This window comes from Urtica dioica, chromosome 7, assembly GCF_054948205.1.
Source record: "Urtica dioica subsp. dioica isolate 48M chromosome 7, U.dioica_male_clone48M_v1_H2, whole genome shotgun sequence".
In the NCBI taxonomy this organism is placed as follows: Eukaryota; Viridiplantae; Streptophyta; class Magnoliopsida; order Rosales; family Urticaceae; genus Urtica; species Urtica dioica.
In genome coordinates, this window is record NC_142762.1 from 38,717,131 (window position 1) to 38,739,578 (window position 22,448).

Consider the following 22,448-nt stretch of genomic DNA (forward strand, 5'->3'; position numbering starts at 1 on the left):
TAAGTTTGTATGTTGCTTCGGTCTGAGATGTTCTTGAGATGTTCTTCTTATGTATTTGATGGGGTTTTTCTCCATTATAATGGAATGCGTCTAAAATGTTTCAAAAAATAAGGATGGGCAAAATTCCAGTAGCTTTAATGAACGAACTGGGTTAGTCCTTGGTCTACTTATGATCTTATATTGGGCCACTTTGTTCGTTTCCTACCAAAGTGTTACAAAGAATAAAGGGAAAGGAAAAACATGTTTTTTTTTTAGATTTGTAAACAATTAGCCTTTTATAGAGGTGACTTTTAAATTATAGCCCAGCTATCTATTTATTTAGGCAAATAGCCCATATTTTTCATTCTTCCAAAATTACCCTTCATTTAAACTGTTTTAACTGACTCTCTTCCTCATTTCGTTCCTCCGATCAATTTCACGGCGATTTTTTCTTCCAGAGCACGACACGAGAAGAGAATAAGCGATTTGCATCTCACGGCAGCGATTTCTAGATTCTTCCTTGGATTTGCGTTTCCTATTTCTTCTACAGGTTTGAATTAGCTTTTTTTAATTGATTCCATGATTATACAACCAGGATCATCGATTTGGCTTCGTTGGAATATATTTTTAGGATCATCGATTAAATTTGGGTTTTGAATAAGACGACCTTTTCCTTTTTTTCTTTTTACTATTGAAAAGGTCAGGTCGTCTTTCAATGGATTAAAGTAAATTCTATTCGGGTAATTCTATAATGATGATATAATCAAATTAATTCAATCTTTGGGTTCATGTTATAGTCCGCATTATTGGTAATAATGACAGATTTTCATATATTTTTCTTATATTGTTCAGAATCGACTTCGTTGGAATATATATTCTGTGTGTATATATTTGAATCATGGAATTGGCCAAATCTGAGACAGGTATGTTGATTTTTTCAACTGGTAAATATTATTTACTATCGAACGGCGATTTGTAAATATTATTTACTATCGAACGGCGATTTGTAAATATTATTTACTATCGAACGGCGATTTGTAAATATTATTTACTATCGAACGGCGATTTGTAAATAATATTTACTAACCTATTTACTTCGTCGGCGCCGGAAGTGGAGAGATTGAAGGATTTGAAATTGACAGAGATTGAAGGTTGAGTTACTCACCATTTTTTCTTCCTCGGCTCGGAAGTGGAGAGATCGATGGATTCGAAATCGACTGAGGGATTGAAGGTTTCAGTGTCCGCGAATGAGGGGAAAAAAAATTCTGTTTGGCGGAGTGGTTTGAGTTTCGAATGAGGGTAACGAAATTGTGTTTGGCGATGTATTATTTGAACGAAGGGTAGTATTGGAATATTATAATGTTTGGTTGTGAATTGGGCTAATTACTTAAATTTTGTGATAGTTGGGTTAGAATTTTAAAAGTGTTAATCAATTTGGGCTAGTTACCTAACCGGCCCTTTTTTTTTCCTCCACAAATATTCCTTTTAAGATAAGATAAAAGTGCATTCGAATTTTACCAGTTTAAAGATTATTTTTATAATTAGATTAAAAGCATAGGCGTGGAAGTTTTATTGGTGGTAATAAAGAAAACCACGAGTCCGAAGTGCGAAGAGAATAAATGCGTTTTGAAATTGTGTTGCTGAGACTTTAATTGGTTTAATCAAGCATATCATTATGCCTCGATCCCTTTTATCAATTTTATTCCTTCCAACTTTTTTATTTTATTCTATATGCTTCTGAAAGTTGTCATACGTAGAGGAAAACAAAAGGTGATATTAATACTATAGTGGAGCAATAGAACTCTAACAGAATGAGGAACGATGATTTCTCAAGTCTAAAAGTTTTATACAATATTAAGATGAAAAACTTATACAAAATAGTAATTTAAATTAATCTATTAAACTTTTAAGCTTTTGAAAAAATAATCAAAATTGCATTGTCATTTTTTTTACACTGTCAATAATAATATTGATCCTTAATTATACTTACCTCTATCAAAAAAATTATTGATATGATTAAAAAAGTTGTTGATACTTGCATACATAGTTATAAACTTTAATTATTTTACAAAATTGAGACAAACCTTGTTTCAAATTTACACAAAATAGATAAGTCTTTTTTAGATTTTGGTCATACATACAGCGAATATAAGTGTTATATATAGTGCCATGCAAAAGACAACATGTAATTGTCACTGTTCGTTTTTTTTTTCTTACTTTTTTTTCTTCTTCATTTTTTTAACAATTTGTCCTTGGTGACCGAAACAACATCAGGATTATGTACCACTGTTCTCTATAACCAAATAATAATAATAAGACTAATAATAATATAATTATTATTATTATTATCAACGACTAGAGTAGAGACCAATGATCGCCTTACCGTTACCGTTACCGTACCGGGGCCCCAATTTTAGGGGGATACCGCTTACCGGAGAGGAAACCGAGGGGGATTCAGGAAAAAAAAAGGAAACCGATACCGGTAGGAACCCGTTTACCGGTAGGAACTCGGCAAAAAATGTAGGAACCCGAGGGGGATTCAGACAAATATTTTACAATAATAAAAATAGTTTTCATAGTTCATACTTCATACTTCAAACAAAGGTTCATACCAAACATAAACTGAGTTCTTAAACATAAAATACCATAAGTAGAGTATAAAATTATTACAACACGTACGATAAAACACACTAATTATAAGTGATAATCGTAGGACATATGTATACGTCACTCGTGAATGAAGAATCGGTCGACAGCTTTGGCCAACCTCTTGATCCCGGAGTGCGATCTTCTTGGATCAGAGGACCTCGAAGATCCACCGGGACCTTCGTCTATTTCTTCGTCAGAGTCCCCTAGACTTTTGTGAAGGTCTGCTCGCATCGCCTCACACAAACTTTCACGTTCCTTCTTCTTTTGAGAGCGTACGTAGAGTAACTTCTGCATTTCCTCTTGTACTTCATGAGGAACCTGGTCGCACATCTTCACACTTTTTGTCTTCTCTATGTTCGCCAAGTGATTTTTCACACGAGTGATTCCACCACCGCTAATGATGTACCCGCAAAATTTGCATTTGCTTGCATTCGGTCGTCCTTCGACGGGCTCGCAATACTTGTATGCGGGGTCGGACGCCATACTTCATAATCATAATCATTTCAATTCCACATATTCACAAATCACCATAACAATCATCAAATTAATTTCAATTCAATATAACCATTACAATAATTATCAAATTCATTTTAATCAACACTTCAAGTAATTCAACTTAATCATAACAATAATCAATTCGATTCAACATTTTAATCTCGGAATTAATTAAAATTCTATAATAATCATCAAATTAATTGTAATCAACACTATTATTTCAACTTCATCATGCCAATAATCACTAATTTCAACTTCATCATGACAATAATCACAATAATCAACAATTCATAACTAAAAATTGAAAAAAATTCCCAAAAGTTGAAGAACTCGGGTGGTACCTCTCGGTTCCCCGGGATTTGGACAAAATCGGCCTCTCCAGGACGGGATCCGGCGGGACGAAGGACGGACTCGAAGGGTTTCACGGGATTTGGCCGGGATTTGAGCAAAACACGAAGAGAGTCGACGGGATCCGGTCGGGACGGGACGCGCAAATTTGTTCCTCGGGAGATAAGGGTTTCGCGAATTAGGGGCAAATTATTTATAACCAAAACGAGACCCGGTCTAGGGGGATCCGCCCGGTTTACCCGGGATTCGACCGGGTTTGGTTCACGGGACCGGTTTATGTGCGTTCCGTCCCGATCCCCTCCGGTTCAGGGGATCCCGACCGGAACCCGTACGGAACCCGCGGGATTGCGAACCTTGGTAGAGACCCTAAAGATGGTTGGTGAAAAGTAGTAGAACTTACATAATATAATCAATTAAACAATCGGTCACCAGAATAATGTAATAATACTTTTAGGTTGGAAAAAAATGTTCCAAGAGTTAAAAGGGTTAGGTTAGGTCATAGTCATACTAGTTTAATCAAGTCGTTTGACAAGGATTTGTAAAATTAATCTTATTAATGAACAAATAAAATACTCCAACGAAATACACGAGAGAAGCAACGTACGTTGAAAATCGATCACCCACAAAAAATAAAGGAATGTATTCTTGTCTTAAAAGATATTTAGCCCCATTTTTTCTTAACAATAATAAATAGATAAAAAAAAAAAAAAAAAAGCTGACTTTAATTGATTCTAGAACGAATTGTATTCTTATTCGCTGGATATTTTCTTCGTCACACAAAATCTAAGGGGATTATATGTAAAATGACATTGTTGTCCTCACTTCCCCATTGGACTTCTTCACGCTGACTCACAGAAGCTCTTTCTCTATACACACACGACACACCTCTCTTCTGAAAGGTTCTATTTTTTTTCCTTCGTTGTAGAGAGAGATAGAAATAGAATTGTTGGCTCGTTTTCCATCCGTCCGATCGAAATCCAACGGCTTAAAATCAGAGTGACTTCAACGCTAACTTGGTTTGGAATTGACTGTCTCACTTTTAGGTACTCTCTCTCTCTCTCTCTCTTGAAGGTTTGTTTCCCATTTTTTTTTTCTTTCTTCTTCTAATGAATCCGAATTGCAATTCAAGCTCTTAACATGTGTTCTTAGCTGAAGAAGAAAAGTTGAGGTTAGCTCATTTATTGAGTTAAATTAGCAACAAAACTAAGCTTTTTTGTTTTTTTTTTTTTCCCCCCTTTGTCACGTTACAACAATTGTAGTAATAATATGTTTTTTTGGGTGTGAAAGTTTGGTGGTTCGTTTCTTTAATCCAGTCCAGTCTAGATCTGACACAAACATATATTTTTGAAAATAATAAACTGAAAGATTTACAATGTTTTATTTTTTGGTTGGGTCAAAACAGAGACAGATCCAACGGCTGAGTGGGGGAGTGTAGTGCAGAGGAGGAGAACAGATCTAACGGTCAGGAATCGATGGAGATGTCCGTACAAATGGAGACTTTAGGTGTCGTTTACCGTGGACTGTTGCCGCTAACCTCGTCTCTGCTTACGACTTTGCTCTTCTCTCAAGTCAGCTTCCATTATCTTCTTCTTATTATTATTATTTCTGAGTTGATTATTATTATTATTCGAATTCTGGGTAAGTTATTATTAGAATTTTTTTCGAAAAAAAAATCAGTGAGCTTGTGTAGAATTAAGATATGGTGTTTAAGTCTTTCAGAAACTAACAATGTAAAGAGTTTCAATTTTACAGGTTTTACATTTAAAATCAATATTTTTTCTGTGATTATCGTGAAACAAGTACATAAATTTTACTTTTTAGTTTCCAAATATCTAAAGTATTAATGAAATAGTTAAAAAAATATGCAGGTATCGAATTTCAATAATTTTTTTTAACTCTATGACTGATTTTTTTTTTAAGTGATAAATAACCTACATAAATAGTATAAAAAAATTGATATCCTAATGTTAACTATTTTACTAAAAAGTTAGACTTTAACGTTAATCAAATAACTGTAAAGCACTATTTTGAATAACTTCTTCTCCTTTTTTTTTTTTTTATCGAAATAACTTCTTATCCCTGTTGATTAGCTTCCGGAAGATATATATGGTAGAGAAAGAATTAGATGATATTATTCCCAACCCTGACCAAAGCCTTTTGGGGTGTCTCAATCTAAGTCCAAGTTCCCAAGATTTTTTGGGTCCCTGCCCTCGCACGAGGCAATTTCCTAACGGCTTTTTAATGTGAGAAAATCCCAGATATCATATCACATGGGATTGGCTGATTTGACTTTGATTTCACAACTTAGCTTTTGTTGTTGACTTTAATCTATTATAGATTATTTATACAACGTAGTAGCAAGTTGGTCTGTGTCTCTTCGACTTATTTTCATATTTATATATATATAAAATATCATTGCTTTGTTTTGTTTAACAAACTCAGGATCCATCGACTCTGGGGCCGGAGATCAACGGAGGCCACAATTCCGAGGCGGCCGACGCCGGAGAGAACGGCGGCGACGGAGACGACTCCGAGGAAGGCGGTGGCGGCGACGGAGACTTTTCCTCGGAGGAAGGCGGCGGTGGACCCGAAAACAACCAGAACGGGAAGAGCGACAAGTCCAAAGGAGGGGCGGGCGGAGAAGGGGAAGAGAACAGAGACAACGAGGCCGACCAAGAAGACGGCAATGACGACGGTGACGACGATGATGATGATGATGAGAGGAATGGCGTTGATGACAACGATGATGATGATGATGATGATGATGATGAGGATGGTGATGATGGTGATGGTGATGATGAAAGTGGGAAGGAGAACGAGGAAGTGATAGTTCAAGAGCCGGAGCCGGATCCGGACGAGGACGAAGAAGACGAGGACGAAGAAGAGGAGGCTCTTCAGCCACCAAAGAAGAGGAAGAAGTGAGTAAAAGAAAAAAAGAGTAATCTTTTGATTCCTTCATATGATTTGAGAATTTCCTCACCTATGCTGTCTTTCAGCTGTTTTAGTTGTACTTGTAATCTCTCTATTTGAAGTTTGAACAAGAGCATTTCCCACTTTTCTACCTTTCATACAATGTAGAAAAATGTTAATTGCATGGGTTTTTTCTTATTCAGGTACCATTAAACTTTACATTCATATTTTGAGTAATAAAAGACCCATTAAATTTCAAAGCCTTTTTTTTTTTTTTTTACGTACAAAGTTTATATACAAGGTAACGAGAAGAGGCGGGGCACGCACGTTTAACCATCCACGATTGGTTGCTTTTCTTTTTTCTTCTGAGTTAGTGATTTCCTTTTACTAACCTGTTGCGGATCCGACAACCAGCTTTTAGAAGTTGAGCCAAATATAAGAGGAAAACAATTTTGGGATGGAAAAAAAGAGAGTATATGTATATATACCGGGTTGTTTCTGTTGGCGTCAATGAACATGGCTCGAGTCCAATGCTCAACATCCTCGCACTGTGACGGCGGAGGAGGAAAAGCCGCATGTTCCACCCAATCCCATCCTTCGATTAAAGATTCCATCTTCACACCTTCCGATTCCGTCCCAAAAAGAAAGCTCGTACCAGAATTCGGTTGGTGATTTTCGCTAAAGTTTTTCTGCAAATCCAAACATGATTTTTTTTTTTTTTTTTTTTTTTTTTTAAATAAGCACGCAAGACAACATATCAGAACAATCTCAAAGCCAATAGAATATACCATAGAAGCCACTGCGTGTTCACTGTCCAGTAGTGTGGTTGAAGCAGTGGCAGAATTCACATTCCATACAGACTTGTTTAGCTGCTGAACTTGCTTATTTGACCTGACATTTATATATATATAAAAAAAAATTATGGTTGTAACTCACGATTTCAAAAACGATTGAGAAAGCTGGCGAGAAGTGTACCTCGAGCAAGCGGATTTTATAGAGCATACAGAGCGGAGCTCTTTGGACGAAGATAGCGTGGCTAACAATTTCCCAAAAGCTTCGAAAGTAGAAGAGTCGGACGGAACGTCGAGACAGAGCGAGTTGTAGCAGTAAGTTGTTATGCACGCCACACTTTTCTTGAGCAACGATATGCCTTTCTGCAACTCCTTGTGCGTCTCAACTGAATGCGGGGAAGCGCAGTTGTAATTAAAGCTTCCGGAAGAATCCAGACGAACTCTCCTCTCCGATTCTATTGAAGTTACACCAAAGTTACTTGAGCTTCTATCTGACCATGAATTTTCCACGCTGGTGGAGCAATAGTTTTGGCGTGGGATGAACAGTGGGTACTCGTTACTGCGATCGCAAATTGTACTTAGCCAACGTGCATAGATGCAGAGGGAACCAAGTTAAATATAATATTTTTACTCGTGTAACGAACCTTTGGGAAGAAGGACGTGCATCCCAATAAGAGTCTCTTTGCCATATCCGAGAGCAAGAACCCTATTGAAAGACGTATCAGTAAAAGCAATACACATAGGTAGATTACACTATGGTAGTGGAGATACAGAAATATATGAGTGCCGAAATGCGCTAATATGTTTTACCACGCAATTTTGAAGACTGTTGACGAAAAAAGAAGAAGATAAAAATAAGCTTTGTCCCATATCAGAAATCGTACGATCAGATATGGAATGCAGATATATCTACACAATGATCTGGATTAGGAAAATGAAAAATATGCTTTGTTTTCGAACCGGGGTTATGCATAAGAAGAACAAGTAAAATGGAAACCAAACAAAGGAATATGATGGATGAAAAACATCAGCATCATTGCACCTATGCCGTATCATTGATTGCAGTCTTCAATTTACCATAATATCAGAAAAGATTGTGATGCCATCGAAAAAAAGTGAATAATTTCTTGAAAACAATAACATAAGAGAGCGTGACATTTCTTACCGCAAAACCTGAGTTGTGAAGAGCCGGAGCAGCCAAGATTTGACCGATAAGATTCAGAAGTTGCACCATGTACCTGTGGTGATTGATGAAATGCGTAGTGTAAAGCATAAAAGGAAAATTATTGATTCTAGCTATAGATTTTCACTAATCAAGTTGTCTGAAAAAAAAAAATTGGTGAAGTGAACCACCTGAATTTTTTTTTTTCACGAGTAACGGAGAGAGTCATACCCTAGAGAGGCAGCAAGCTCTTCTGATGGAACGGAATGTGGATCAAGGCCCCTCGGTAAGCGCGCATTGCAAATTGTATCGTATTGACCATTTGATCCATCTTTCCGTTCTTTCTCAACAACTACCTGAAGTGCAAAATCACCGTCTTAGTGCATTTGATGCAATACTAAAATACAATGCCTCGCATCATTCATCAATTTGCAATCTTTCACAAGCATTATGCATCTAATCTATAACATGTAAGAGCTTGAAAACTAAGCTACTCTTGTTCCTTAATTGACACAGCACTGTGCCACTCATAATGTGTAACGTGACCAGAAGCTTGGCCAAATCATACTATCCTGCCACGAGGTAAAGGCATGTTCAAAGAAGAGGTTCTTTTTCTTCTAGCAAACAATCCAAAGAGATACCAAATATCACTTGATTGTCACATTCGTATGTGTAAAAATCAACATAAAAATTGACTAGCGTTAAGGGTGATTCTTGGGACCTTATCAATCCCTTGTTCAATCCCCCCTGGACGCAAAATTGGGGCTACTGGGGTAGTTTACCAGTTCATAATGCCGGGGCCTCGTTGGATTTTAGTCGGGTTTAACTAGGACACCACGGTTACAAAAAATAATAATAAAAATATCATGAAATGTGCTTACCCGACGTTGAGGAAACAGTTTACATATTTGTTTAATGACCACTGATTGTTTGTGAAGACGTTCAGAGGTGATTGCCATCTGCAATTCAAAAATTCATATGAAAATCACTCTGCAGTAACCTCATTCAGTTTCTGTGGATAAAAAAAAATTGGAAAAAATTCTAACTAAAATAAATAAATTATCTATGGGATTCTTATACGCAAGTTTTTCTGTCTGGGTATTTCTCAATAATAAAACCGAATGGAAGCACAAGTCTTACATGTCCTAAAGTCTGGGTGCAAATAAAATTAGGATATAATTTTTCCAGTTGTTCCATGCGCTTGTTTTCTAGCTGCAAAAAAAAAAGGATAATGGTTTGAAAACGTTAAAAGAGGTAGTAAGGAAAAAAAGATGAAATCCCAAGCCATTTGTAAATCATACCATAGAGCTAGCTGATTCAAGTACCCCAGATTTAACCTTGATATCATAGTGAATTCTCTCCACCTTAGCCTTCGCTGAAAATTATGAAGTTTTTTCTCAGATGCCATTGTCGACATTTTCATGACTACATAAATTGTTTTGCATCGAAGGCCAACCAAACAATCTGATCGACATACCTTGCACGAGTTGCTCCTTACTACGTCGATGTTTATCCCTTAACTTAACAAGCTTTTCATTTTGAGACACCCTCCAATTCACTTGATCATCCGCTTTTCCCTGTTTACCACACAACACACAGGGCATCGTAATATAAAACATAAACTTTGGGCAGTTTCAAGTTTCAACAAGTAATCACCAATTACGCATTTCCTAGATATGTTTCGCGATACCATATAGGATATAAGCATCAATGAACATGATCTCATTTTTTTAAAGTTCAACTCAGGAATATGGACCTTTTCGAGAAGCACTTCTTGCAATCGACCGTACAAAGCATCCCGATAACTCTTCTTTGCTTTTATGATACTGTAATACTCTCCTAACCTGAGGCAAAAAAGAACCAAACAAACATATGATCATCATCGCTCAGATTCTAAATTTGATGGCTCGAGTCTATTTCAAAGCACTAATATTTGGATGTCACTATACCTGTACTTGACACAGACGACACAAATGGAGGCGAGATTGGTACCCTCGCAAATAGCACAAGCGCAAGTTTTCCTGTTCATCATCATCGTCTGACTTCTCATCCAACGCGTCCTTCAAAAATCCGGTACATTTTTCCCTCCTAATTTCTCCCCTGTGATAAACCTCAAGTCATTTGCTATCGGAAAACCCTAAATCAAACCTGGATCAGTGAGGCGTCACGATTTCTACAAACAAATTCCTAATCCTGCCACCTTCGATATCTAATCGCAAATTAATAGTTCGAAACGAAACAAAAAAACAACAACGTAAACATACATACAGTACTCACATGGGGCTTCCATGGCTGGGTAACGATAGGGCGATGAAGAGATGGTCGTCGGAGAGTCGCCGGAGTTGGTAAAAGGCGCGGTGAAAATCGTCAAGGGCTTGAATTTTGCGCGGTAAGAGATTCGAATTTCACTACAGAGCTTGAAATCCTTTCAGCAAAGTCAGGTTTTTGGTCAATCAGAGATTCGGACTATTTGTTTCTTATCTTCGAGTTATATACTAATCAGCCAAGTATAAGGCAAAATGATTACAGAGCACGCTCAAAAGCACTTTTCAAGAATTTTCTATGTACCAATAATTTAGGATATTGAGTTCTGGATTTGTCTTCGTTCTCTTTGTATCCTTTTATTTTCCTTCTACTTTTTGATTGGATGAATTATATTTTCACGGTTTTCACTCCAAAATTTTCCAACACGCCACTTTTAAAAGTTTTTTTTAGTTTTTCTTTAGTGTCAAAAAAGAAAAAAGAAAAAAAATAGTTCTTAAGTTTTAGATGATGAGAAATATTCATATTGAGCTTTAATTAAATGTTGCCAACACAAAAAATGATATTAAACCTTTCAGCTTTTTACTTTTGTATTTTTTTAAAAGTATAAGCTAATTTTCAATGTTTCAGTAATTCAATATTTTAATTTGAATTTACGTTCAAATAGATATCAAATAGATTTAATCTTTTGCAGTATAAAACTTTAATAGTTATATTTTTTTCATTTATGTAAAATTTCTACATAAGAGATATAGTTTATATTAAAAACTATACATGCAAGTATATTATACCAATATATACTATAAAAATAAGGGATCACGGCTATGCTTTAATACTTTTCATTTAGTCACAATCGTTAAAGTACTGATACTAAGTGAAATACCGAGATGTATTAAAATGGTGATATCCATTGTTACTGAGTATCTTATGAAGTATAGGCTTCTCAACTTTGAGCTATTGCCAAATGACCATAGTTTTCTAATTTTTAAATAAATAGTCACTATGCCAAAAATGTAAGACATAGGAATCTGGCTTGGGCTTCTTTTAGAGGCAACATGTTCTGCTCTTTCTTTTGGTTCTTATCACCTCCAACCACTCGTTATTCTTCTTTTTGCTCTCGAAAAGACAAACAAGTCCCAACCGAATCAAACTACTATAAACTCAATTTAACGTGTTCAAATAAAGATTATAATAGTTCTAGCTTACCGCGACTATAATTGTAGATCATTATCATGTGTCCTATACATCAAATTTAAACATGAAGGGAAATAAAGAATAATAAACACATCGTACCATTGCGAGTATGTGAATGAACGTTTGTCTGCATGAATGTCGACACGATTTAAGCGTACTCCTATGTACCCTTGCCAACAATTCTTTACAATTGAAAAGTGTTTTTTATAAAAAAAAATTAGAAACCAAATTTACTAGCAAGCTATAAAAAAAAGGTTTTGAGCGCTATCCTGATAAAGTGAAATATTTAATTTGGTGAGCATATTATAACGCTCTAACAGACGCAAAATCATTAAATCAGCGAAATGTAACATATGATCTAAATCTTAGAAAGCTGTAGGCTATATTCTCGTTCACTATAAATTTGCAAAAAAAAAAAAAAAAATTGGAGGACCTCTACCATTAAGCTAAGTTTCAAATCGATCTATAATCAAAGTTTTGCCGACATTTTACATTTGGTCCAAACTTCTCTCGATGAAAACGATTTCTCCTCGTTCCTTTGTATTTCATTGTCTATTTGGAATGCTAGGAACAAGAAACTCTACGGAAAAAATTGAAGAGGATCTATATCAGATTACCTCGTGGACGTCAAATTTTCTTTCTGAATTATTGTTTGTCCAATCCAGACGGCCATCTTCACATAGTTTGATGATTGGTCCTGAACCCATACATGACCACTCTCAAGCAAGATGGATGCCACCAAGTTGCAACCACTCTAAGCTCAACGTCGATGCTTCAATTCCAAAATCTTCATACTGCATTGGTGTTGGAGCCGCCATTCGCAATTCTTTTGGATTGGTAATGGCTGCCTTGGCTCTAAATCATTCAGGCATACTCACGGTCAAAGAAGCTGAAGCTCTTGCTCTCTGCTACGGCTTATCTTGAGCTTTGGAAGTGTTTTTGCCTATCCACATTATGGAGTCAGATGCTAAGACGGTGGTACAAGCTCTCAAGACGTACGCTATTTTCAACCTAGTTTATTGTCTAACTTTCCAGGGGTAAAGTTTTTTCATGTCCATAAGGAGGCCAACATGGCAGCCCATAGTTTAGCAACTTACACTTTTTTCATAGATAATAAAACTTATTTGATTGGAAGATACCCCTCTTTCGATAGAGTATGTAATTATCTATTATCTATTAATTTTATGTTATCTATCAACGTTAAAAATTATTACTTGATCGATATTTTGATAATTTTTTTGCCAATTAATTTAATCAAAATTGTATGATAAAGTAGATATTATAATAATTGTCACAAATTTATCTGTTAATCAGCATTTTATTGACTTAGGGTTGCTAACTTATCAACTGAACATATTATCAGTTTAGATTATATTAATTTAGATTATTTTTACGTATTCCGAGTCTTGCGTTTATAATATACATTGTAATATGAAATAATCTGTTTTTAATAAGTCTGTTTAGTTAGAAGTCAGCTAGAATGTTGATTTATATATGTAACATAAACAAAACACAGGTAAATCTCACCATAAATCGATAAATGACATATGATAGTTCAGATTTCAAAACCATGGACACAGAAACGACCCACTCTGATCATTCTAAGTCTAAACCGCGTAAAAATTGAGAAGCTCTAATCATGCATGAGCTAAAAAAATATACATATAGTAAAACAAAATTACCCGACTTCTATATAAAGTGTATCCAAGTAGGAAAAAAACTTTTTCAACCAACATATAAAATATATCACCCGTATTCTATCTCAAAATTTACATCAGAACACCTAGAATTCCAACAAACAAAATTTGTTTAATCATTCTGATTAATTAGTTAGGATTCTGATTCTCGCTGAAAGAATCCGAGAAGAAGTGCAAAGCTCAATCGGCCGCAGCGTAACATTACATGAACTTGGTCTCGACCAGCCTCTTCAACTCCTCGAGTTTCTGAATAATTTTCGGGTTCATCAAGTCCCTAGCTTCCCTGATGAGAGTCCCTTCACCGCTGTGATGGTAAGCATCGATGATAGTCTTCATCCACATGTGAAGCTTCTCGGGCGTCCTATCAGAATACACATCCACAGAGTAAACAAATAATCCTAGTCTTCTAAAATATATCAAATCTCGACAAAAAAGAATTACGTGTAAAGGCAATCGACATCTTGTCCTTCGAGTTCATCTCCCGGAGTAAACGCGTCGTTTAGACCGCACAGTCTCTCATCGGTATCCTCGATCGTTAGAAGGTACTTCATTATCCGAATCTCTTTTGGCATGAGCCTTTGGAGATTACCTCTTGCGGTCTTGTACAAGTGATACAACACGTCTTTTGCCTACACAGCACAGGACAAAAAGAAAACTCAGATAAACAAAATTACCGTACTAATCTAGGAAAATTTATACGAAATTAAATAACCAAAGTTACGTTTTCAAAAATAAATTTGACACGGCGATTACAACTTTTGACAATTACATGAGCAATTTATCACTTAAAAAAAATTTAATCATAGGGTCAAACAATATATTGAAATCTGATACTTGCACATTTCGATTATTTCGCTAATTGTAAACAAACCTAGACTATTTTGCAAATCCATTAATTTCAATCGGCTATTTAGCTAAAACACCCTACTGATCTTTAGTGCAACGCTGTACCTCGTCTTTCACCATATCCGTATCCTTCGCGGCTGACCAGGCTTTTGTGAGCATCAACACCAAAGCCGAGTCTAGTTGATTCTTCGCTGCTAAATCGTCTATCTTCCGACACGCGGCGTCCACGGTAGGAGAGTTGATGATATCTTTCAACTTCAATTCCGCGGCGTTAATGGCCTCTTGGCTCTCGGTCGCAGCATCGTAGGCTTGTACCGCGGCCAAACACATGTTTCCGAGCTTTGCCACGGCTTCTCGAAATCAAACCCCGCACATAGATTCAGTACAAGACACTCGATCCATACACACGAAAAAACAAACTAGTGTCTCTTACTGTTTTGCTGCGTCGGATCGTCGTAGAGCGATTCGGCGACGGTGTGAAGGTGAACGAAGAACTCTTTCGTGAAGTCCTTTCGACGCCTTGCCACGAGCTCGCCTATTTCATCCTGTTGTCTCTCCTTCACCAGATTCAGAAGCTCGTTTTGTCTCTGCACATCCTCGTCGACCTGAAATAGAATAGATCGATCAATCAAATCAAAACAACTGGAAAGCAAACACGAAACGGCATCGACGAATGATCGAACCGAACGGAGACTGACCTCCTTGAGTTTTCGTCCGAGCTTGAGGAGCTTGTGTTTCATCTCAGGATCGTTCTCCGTGCTGGCTCGCTCCACACACCTCTCGTAGAAATGAGGCCGAATATTGTCCCATTCCTTGCTAAATGCCAGCAATCTCCTCCAATCAGTTGGACTAGGCTTATCCACCATGAAAATCCCAATCAGCTTGTCACACACTCTCGTCATTTTCCGCTCATCCAAACCATCGTTTCCGTCGCCGTTACCTTCAACGTTCTCCGAAGCTATCTGCGCTTCTCCGGCCGCCGACGTACCGGCGGCGACAACTGATATCCTTCGTCGGAAATTCGTCGGATTGGCCGTCAATCGGCAACCTAGTGTACAATTACTGATACGTTCACACACCAAACATGGACATAAAAGAAATTGGCAAACAACGAATTTACCAGAGTTTTATATTTCGTTTTGATCGGTTGTATTTCTGAAAGCGAAAAAAGGAAGTGAAAACGACAGAGAGGGAGGCAAAGAGAAGTACCTTTGAAGATAACAGGAGACGAGTTTCTAACGAGGGAGAGAGAAGGAAGATAGTCTCCGATGGCGGGTTTAGAGAGCCTTGATATCAGCAGCGAACACGAAGGTTGGAGAGTCGAAGAACAGACCTCCATTTTTGTGGAGTGTATGAATATTGGAGTGTTCGCTCTTCAAGCTGCTTTTGATATTTACAGATTCGACGGCTCTACAAGCTTCTAGCACGAAAACGTCAATGTTGAAGAACAAACGACAATATTTTCCTAACAAACAAACGACAGTATTTTCCTCCCCTAAATAAAAGAAAAATTATACGAACTAGCCCACTTGAAACAATTGATATTTCAAATTAGCCAAGGTTTGAAGAATTTTTTTAAAATAGCCAATTTTTAGATGTATGGTAATTTTCACAAAGTTTTATACTAAATTTATCCCTATTAATAAAATGTATTAAAAAAAACAATTAATAAAATTGCTTTATATATAAATACACACACGGATGGCTTGATTCTTCATGACTTAAATGCGAATTATATATGGCATTTGTTTTTTTTCTTTCTTAATATATTTGCAATATTGCCATACAGGTATGTAGAATATATTAAAGAAGAAATATATTCATTCAAATCTTGAAAATATTTGCGCATAATGTTGTACGAGAGATCTTGTACGGACGGACGCGGAGATCTCGTCGCGAAGCTCTCCGAGGAAGATCTCGTACAGTGATTGGCTAAGGATCAACGAGCTTCCGAGCCGGAGCGAGAGCTGCTTCGCCAACGCCGATTCCAGAGACATGTGCGAGAGGATCGAGGCGGAATAGTAGGCTTTTCAGAATCGGTTCCGAATCGGAGTCCGAAATCTCCTCCGACCTAATCTCATGCCAAATCTTGTCGCAGCGGGCGGAGAATGCTTCGAATTTGTAATCGACGGTTCTGATAGGTTTGCTCGCCATTGCTAGGTCATGAAACGCCGTCGCGGACGCAGATGCCGATGTCGAGACTTGGTCGGAGAATTTCCGGCGAGTGAGCTTGAGGAAATTGAGGCCGTTGGTGCCGGCGGCGGTGGAATCTCCCTCCAACGGAGAATGATGAACGATGACTAACGAACAACGATTATCATTCACGATTGAAGAAGCGTGAATCGGATTTCCTTTTAAATCCCAAAAATCGATAAGTCTAGGGTTTAATGACGTTTATTTTGAAAAAATTGGGGATTTTGTTGGTGATGGTTTGTTGCGGAAATTTCATTATTGTTCGTTAGTGTTTTCCGACCCTTGATAGTTGTTAGTGTTGTCGTTCATTACTTTTCATTTCAAATTTTTGTGTGTTAAAAGCGTTAGTGTTTGTGTATGGCGTTGATTTGTGTATATGGTGTTAATGTCTGGGTGTTTAGTTCAAATCTTAGTGTCTTTTATTTCATGGAATCTGTTGATTTGTGTATATGGTGTTAATATCTGGGTGTTAATATTTGTAGGTTCAAATATGTTGATTTGGATTGATTTGTATTGTTTTTCGTTGATAAGCGTTGAATCTGTCAATGTTAATTTTAGTGTAAAGAAATTTTTATTGTTAATTTGTGTATATGTGTGTAGAGGAATTTTAGCTTTTGCCTGTGAGTTTAAGTTTTACGAAACAATCATTAATGTATATTATGTTAACTCAATGATTTTGTGTGGTTTTTGAATTTATTCAAATTTTTTTCCGTGTATACGTGGGTGGGATATTTTCCACGCTTCGCGCTAAATCTAAAATTTATTCAAATATATTCTATTTACTGAATACAATATATCGCCGTATGATGCTCATTATGGAGGGTATAATTATCTGATAAATTTGATTAATGTGATTTATTGGCTATTTTATAAAATAAATTAAACAATGACTATTTTGATAATTTTATGTTTCAAATTGACTACTAGGAAAAGAGTAAAGACTGATTTGGCGTATAATCAAAATCAATAACAAGCTTGCCTAGAAATTATCCCTCTCTCGAAAGAGCTATTTTTTTATATATTTATTACGTAAAGGAGTTATTGTGTAGAGTTGAAAATTAAATTAAGGGACATAATTTTTTTAAGGAAGTTTAGAAAAATTTAATTTTTTTAATATAATTTAAACACCATGGTTAGCTCGTGGCGGCTTATTGGGCCATACGAAATTACTGGGCCGGTGTTGTCGTTTTCGTACAAAGAATGTCCAATGAAAAGTCCACAGAAAACAGTCACATAGTAAATAATAATAATAAATAAAAGAGGAGTCAAACTCAAAAGAGGAGTTTTGTATGAGCCCACGGAGTTCCCGCTTCTATCTCCGTCAGTCCCGCAAAACTATCGACACGCCACAATTCAACCTCTACGCTTTCCTTTCCCGTTTTCCTCGTTTCCTTGTCTCTTCTCATTCCCAATTCTCTCTTTCGCTTCTTTCAGATCCGTGTAAGCTTCGTAACTCTCTTTCATTTCCTTTCTTTTGCGCTCTTCAAATTTATTCATAATGCTTCCGTTTCTTTTTAATTTGTAGTATAGTTTTTAAACGAGATTTATTCATCTGGAAAATCGCTCAGAAACCGGTACGATTTCGCTTTTCGTTAATGGTATTGATTGCTGTTCTATGTGAATATTATTTCCTCATTGTTTATTAGGAGCAACAGCTTTGGTTGCTATGTTAATTACGTTAAACAGGAAAGGAAGACATTCGAAGGTTCGAATTTTAGATTTTTGTATAAAATATTCGGATTCGTAGAAGGATAACCCGGTGTGACTAGATTATAAAAATAATAATTATTAATATCTAGGCTTTTGCTTGCAGGGTCGCTGATATTCGTCAAAGCTTAGTCTTTTTTTTTCTTCATAAAGCTCAACCTATTTACCTCGTCAAGCTTATTGCTCTTGCTCTTATGGAAACCCAAGACTTGACCATCGAAGATGCGGCGAATCATCCGATTGATGAGAAATTGGAGGGAGATATAAAGAAACCGGCCGTCCAGAAAGAAGATCAAGAAGATCCCTTACAGGAAATGAAATCTCTGGACCTGGAGACCGACAGTGAGAAAGCCAAAGATGAAAAGACTGTCGAAGATTCGGGTGAGACACGAAAGGACTCCGAAGATAAGATGGTTGAGAGTATCGACACGGAGTCAAAATCTCGCGGGGAAAAGGATAAGGATAAGAATTTAGATGATGATGATGATGATTATAAGGACCACAAAGAGCCCGTGTTCGACGGGACCGAGGTTCCTGGGATGGAAGCTAACCGAAGCACTTCGGTCCGATCTTCTCTGGACCTCGATTTGGAGGCCCAGAAGGTGGTCGAGAAGGCCGTGGCTCTGAAGAACCTTGTCAGGGAAAAAGGTGAAAAGAGCGCGATCGCGGTAACGAGCTTTCTGCGTCGACTTTCGGGTAGAAAAGACGAAGAAGAGCAAGACCCGACCGTCAAGAGCGAAGATAATCCGTCTCAGCAGAGATCGCTGGAGAAGTCTGTGTGGAAGAATCCCTTGAGCTATCTCACAATGGAAAACGCCGAGGAAGAGCAATTTCATTTGCCTCCTCACATAGAGACGAAAGGAAGGATTATTCTGTACACGAGGCTTGGGTGTCGAGAGAGCAGAGAGGCTCGGACGTTTTTTCACGGGAAGAGGCTGAGATATGTCGAGATCAACATCGACGTGTATCCGGGGAGGAAGACCGAGCTCGAGAAGATCGCCGGGTCTTGTTCTGTCCCGAAGATTTTCTTCAATGAGATCCTCGTCGGAGGCCTGAGCGAGCTGAAGGGCCTCGAAGAGTCGGGAAAGCTGGGAGAGAAGATCGACTATCTGGTCGCTGAAGCACCGTCGTTCCAGGCTCCGTTGCCGCCGCTTTCCGGCGAGGACGACCTGTCCAACAGCGGCGTTCTCGACGAGACGGCTCTGATCGTCAGGAAAATGAAAGAGTCTATTGTCCCCAGAGACAGGTTTTACAAGCTTCGTTGGTTCACTAGCTGTTTCCTGGGCTCGGAAGTTGTGGATTTTATATCAGAGGATCAATATCTGGAAAGGGAAGAGGTAAATTTATGGTATTCATATGATCCTTATATATTGATATTCGGTTCTTTATCAACTGACAATATCTCCTATCCTCTTATATGGTACAGGCTGTTGAATTCGGGAGAAAGTTAGCATGCCAGCTCTTCTTTCATCACGTTACCGGGTAATTCTTTCTCTCAAATGCTCATGTGACATGTCATTCTAGCTGTAGATTAATGTAAACATTAAATTAAAGGAGATTTGTGGAAGGAAGAACGTAAGAGAAATAGCTCGAAAACATGAGAATCTTAAAATAAACATTCATGTGGCATAGAACAGAACGTCTCAGACTCGACATGTCGTTTTTTTCTCAGTGAAAATGTCTTCGAGGACGGTAGCCACCTTTACCGGTTCTTGGAGGACGATCCTATTGTATCTCAATGCCACAACATACCAAGAGGCATAGCCGATGTGAAGCCAAAGCCCATCGTGGAAATTGCGTCGAGGCTCAGGTTTTTGTCTTACGCAATACTCGAAGCCTACACGTCAGAAGACGGGAAGCACGTCGACTATATCAGTATCCACGGAAGCGAGGAATTCGCCAGGTTTTTTCGCATATGACTTTTGAAGAGAAAGAAAAAGGAGCTCAGTTCATCGGTACAAAATATATATACACACTAACGGTGTTGTGTTTTGCAGGTATTTGAGAATAGTGGAGGAGCTTCAAAGAGTGGAATTAGAGGGCACGGCGAGGGAAGAGAAGCTTGCTTTCTTTATAAATCTCTACAATATGATGACCATCCATGCGATATTGGTGTGGGGTCATCCAGCTGGAAATATGGAGAGAAGAAGATTGTTTGGAGAGTTTAGGTATGTCATTGGCGGCTCTGCTTATTCTTTGTCCTCCATTCAAAACGGGATTTTGCGCGGTAACCAGAGACCTCCATACAATCTCATGAAGCCCTTTGGTGCCAAAGATACACGTTCCAAGGTACGTATGTATCTATTTGTTTATAGTTCCAACGTGCATTGGATTGCATTTTGCTAGTAACGAAGAGAAACGTGGAGATTAACTTAATGTCGTGTTTGATATCTGAATTCGAATGGCCATTTGTCGAAACAAGCTTGTTTTAGAGAAATACAGTAAAATTATCCATTGTTTAAAAAGGCGTTTTCAAGGCGCGCCTAAAGGCGAGGCAGTCGGAAAAAGCCTCAAGGCTTAAGCCTGGAAAAAAAAAAGTCAACTTGCGCCTTTTGACTTTAGGCGTGCGCCTTATGCGTAAGCCCTGAAAATTTTCGCCCAGAAACGCATGAAATAGGGCAGTTTTTTTTTTTTTTTTAAGGCCCAATTTAAAAGTTTGGGCTTTTTCTGGGCCTTTTTTTGGGTTTTTTTCAGATAAAAGATTAATAAAACGTAAATTAGGTTTTTTTTTAACATATAACCTGAATCGTAAGTCTAAAACTAGTATTTCAGGGTTTTCGTTATCTAATATAGATTACTCTAAAATTGGTCTAAAACGTAGATTAAGGTTTTTTTGGGTTTTCATTGTTAAACTAGTATATGAAGGTTAAAACTTAGCATTATCAGTCTAAATTTATTTTGGGATGATTCCAGATTATACAAAAAAATTAATTTATGCCTATCTTTCGAGGCTTACGCCTCGATACGCCTTGAGGCTTACGCCTTGCCTCAAAAACAGAAATCGCCTCGAATACCGTTTACGCCTTTTAAAACATTGAAATTACCACGTTAACAAGCATTTTACTAGTAAATATAATAGCAGAAGTTTCAAATTCTATAGTTTCGGCAAGTTATTCTAGCTTAATTTAGACTAGTTCTCTGCAAATTGTGAAACGGCGACTACTTTGCAAAACCTCTTTAAGATGATTAGATTGCTATTGTAGATTTGACCATAACTATGTACTTTCGTGTACAGCATATTGAGACATAACTCGTGTTTTGGTATGTTAGACCAATTGTTTCGTCTCAAGCCTTTGAGGATTGTTTGCAAGTTCAATATAGGAGCGACTCGGAATTTGCTGATTTCACTTGATCCTACCCAACTGTCAGCTAAACCTTTTTTTTTTTTTTTTTTCCCAATTATCAGGTTGCTCTTCCTTTACCGGAACCTCTCATCCATTTCGCTCTAGTTTCTGGTAACCAATCCGGGCCAGCTCTTCGATGCTATTCCCCGGGAGACATTGACAAAGAGCTAGCAGAAGCGGCCTCAAATTTCTTGAGGAACGGTGGGATCATCGTCGATCACCAAGCCAAGACAGTGTTTGCTAGCAAGATACTCAAATGGTTTGTTATTTTGTGACCGAGGATCAAAGAGAATGTAGATTTACGATTCTAGAGCCTCAATATAATCTTCAGCTCACGCTCCATCCATTCGATTTTCAGGTTCAGCGTGGATTTCGGCAAGAACGAATTAGAAGTGCTAAAATACGCGTCAAAGTACTTGGACTCGGCTATCTCGGAAGCCTTGTTGGACTGTATCGCAAGCTCTCAGTGGAACGTGACATATCAGCCTTATGACTGGCGTTTGAACTGCTAGTGTTTGGTGTACTATATATATAGCAGCATATATATTATAGGGGAAGAATCAACATCATCACATAATTACACCCAAGGACTTTGTTTTTCCTCTGAAATGTCTTTTTGTCTTAAATCTTAGCATTTGTATTCTCCTGAATTGAGTTTATATCGTAGATTTCTTTTAGAATTTGCTGTCTGGATATTATGAAATTTTTATCGTTAAAATTTCGAAGTTAAGTTTTGTTTTGTTTTGCTTTTTTTTCTTTTTTTTTTTCCCCCCTAATCTTCGGGTCAATTGACAGCATAAAAAAATATGTACAAAACTTCGTTGGTACTTTCACTTTTCATAAATTTAGACCCTTCAAAATGACTATTTTA

The 22,448-nt window shown here is 37.4% G+C and overlaps 4 protein-coding genes across 8 annotated transcripts; 2 read left to right on the plus strand and 2 right to left on the minus strand.

Moving 5' to 3' along the window:
* The first annotated feature begins 4,262 nt into the window (after window positions 1-4,262).
* On the plus strand, window positions 4,263-6,641 carry LOC149391400 (uncharacterized). 3 transcript variants are annotated; one of them, XM_089619116.1, is made up of 3 exons: window positions 4,263-4,514; window positions 4,874-5,039; window positions 5,914-6,641. In XM_089619116.1, exons 2-3 carry the CDS (start codon window positions 4,944-4,946, stop codon window positions 6,391-6,393), a joined length of 576 nt encoding a protein of 191 aa, XP_089475242.1. In that variant the 5' UTR covers window positions 4,263-4,514; window positions 4,874-4,943; the 3' UTR covers window positions 6,394-6,641. The 3 variants fall into 3 exon arrangements, with proteins under 3 accessions (XP_089475242.1, XP_089475244.1, XP_089475243.1); XM_089619118.1 differs by having other exon boundaries at window positions 4,330-4,542; XM_089619117.1 differs by lacking the exon at window positions 4,263-4,514 and adding an exon at window positions 4,522-4,639.
* Window positions 6,609-10,937, minus strand: LOC149391401 (DNA-directed RNA polymerase II protein). 3 transcript variants are annotated; one of them, XM_089619113.1, is made up of 14 exons: window positions 10,612-10,937; window positions 10,284-10,434; window positions 10,091-10,178; window positions 9,812-9,911; window positions 9,636-9,709; window positions 9,475-9,546; window positions 9,216-9,293; window positions 8,566-8,690; window positions 8,338-8,410; window positions 7,817-7,878; window positions 7,357-7,731; window positions 7,170-7,272; window positions 6,870-7,070; window positions 6,609-6,773 (listed from the first exon to the last, which is right to left on the minus strand). In XM_089619113.1, the coding sequence occupies exons 2-14, from the start codon at window positions 10,382-10,384 to the stop codon at window positions 6,711-6,713; spliced, it is 1,515 nt and encodes a 504-aa protein (XP_089475239.1). In that variant the 5' UTR covers window positions 10,385-10,434; window positions 10,612-10,937; the 3' UTR covers window positions 6,609-6,710. The 3 variants fall into 3 exon arrangements, with proteins under 3 accessions (XP_089475239.1, XP_089475241.1, XP_089475240.1); XM_089619115.1 differs by having other exon boundaries at window positions 10,284-10,471; XM_089619114.1 differs by having other exon boundaries at window positions 10,603-10,937.
* Window positions 10,938-13,285: 2,348 nt separating this feature from the next.
* Window positions 13,286-15,703, minus strand: LOC149391402 (uncharacterized protein At4g37920). The gene is made up of 6 exons (XM_089618604.1): window positions 15,543-15,703; window positions 15,032-15,381; window positions 14,767-14,938; window positions 14,439-14,683; window positions 13,929-14,116; window positions 13,286-13,848 (listed from the first exon to the last, which is right to left on the minus strand). Exons 1-6 carry the CDS (start codon window positions 15,670-15,672, stop codon window positions 13,689-13,691), a joined length of 1,245 nt encoding a protein of 414 aa, XP_089474730.1. The 5' UTR covers window positions 15,673-15,703; the 3' UTR covers window positions 13,286-13,688.
* A 2,102-nt stretch (window positions 15,704-17,805) lies between these two features.
* Window positions 17,806-22,316, plus strand: LOC149391403 (electron carrier/ protein disulfide oxidoreductase). The gene is made up of 7 exons (XM_089619036.1): window positions 17,806-17,966; window positions 18,340-19,570; window positions 19,660-19,715; window positions 19,906-20,136; window positions 20,231-20,522; window positions 21,640-21,836; window positions 21,936-22,316. Exons 2-7 carry the CDS (start codon window positions 18,428-18,430, stop codon window positions 22,087-22,089), a joined length of 2,073 nt encoding a protein of 690 aa, XP_089475162.1. The 5' UTR covers window positions 17,806-17,966; window positions 18,340-18,427; the 3' UTR covers window positions 22,090-22,316.
* The last annotated feature ends 132 nt before the right edge of the window (window positions 22,317-22,448 follow it).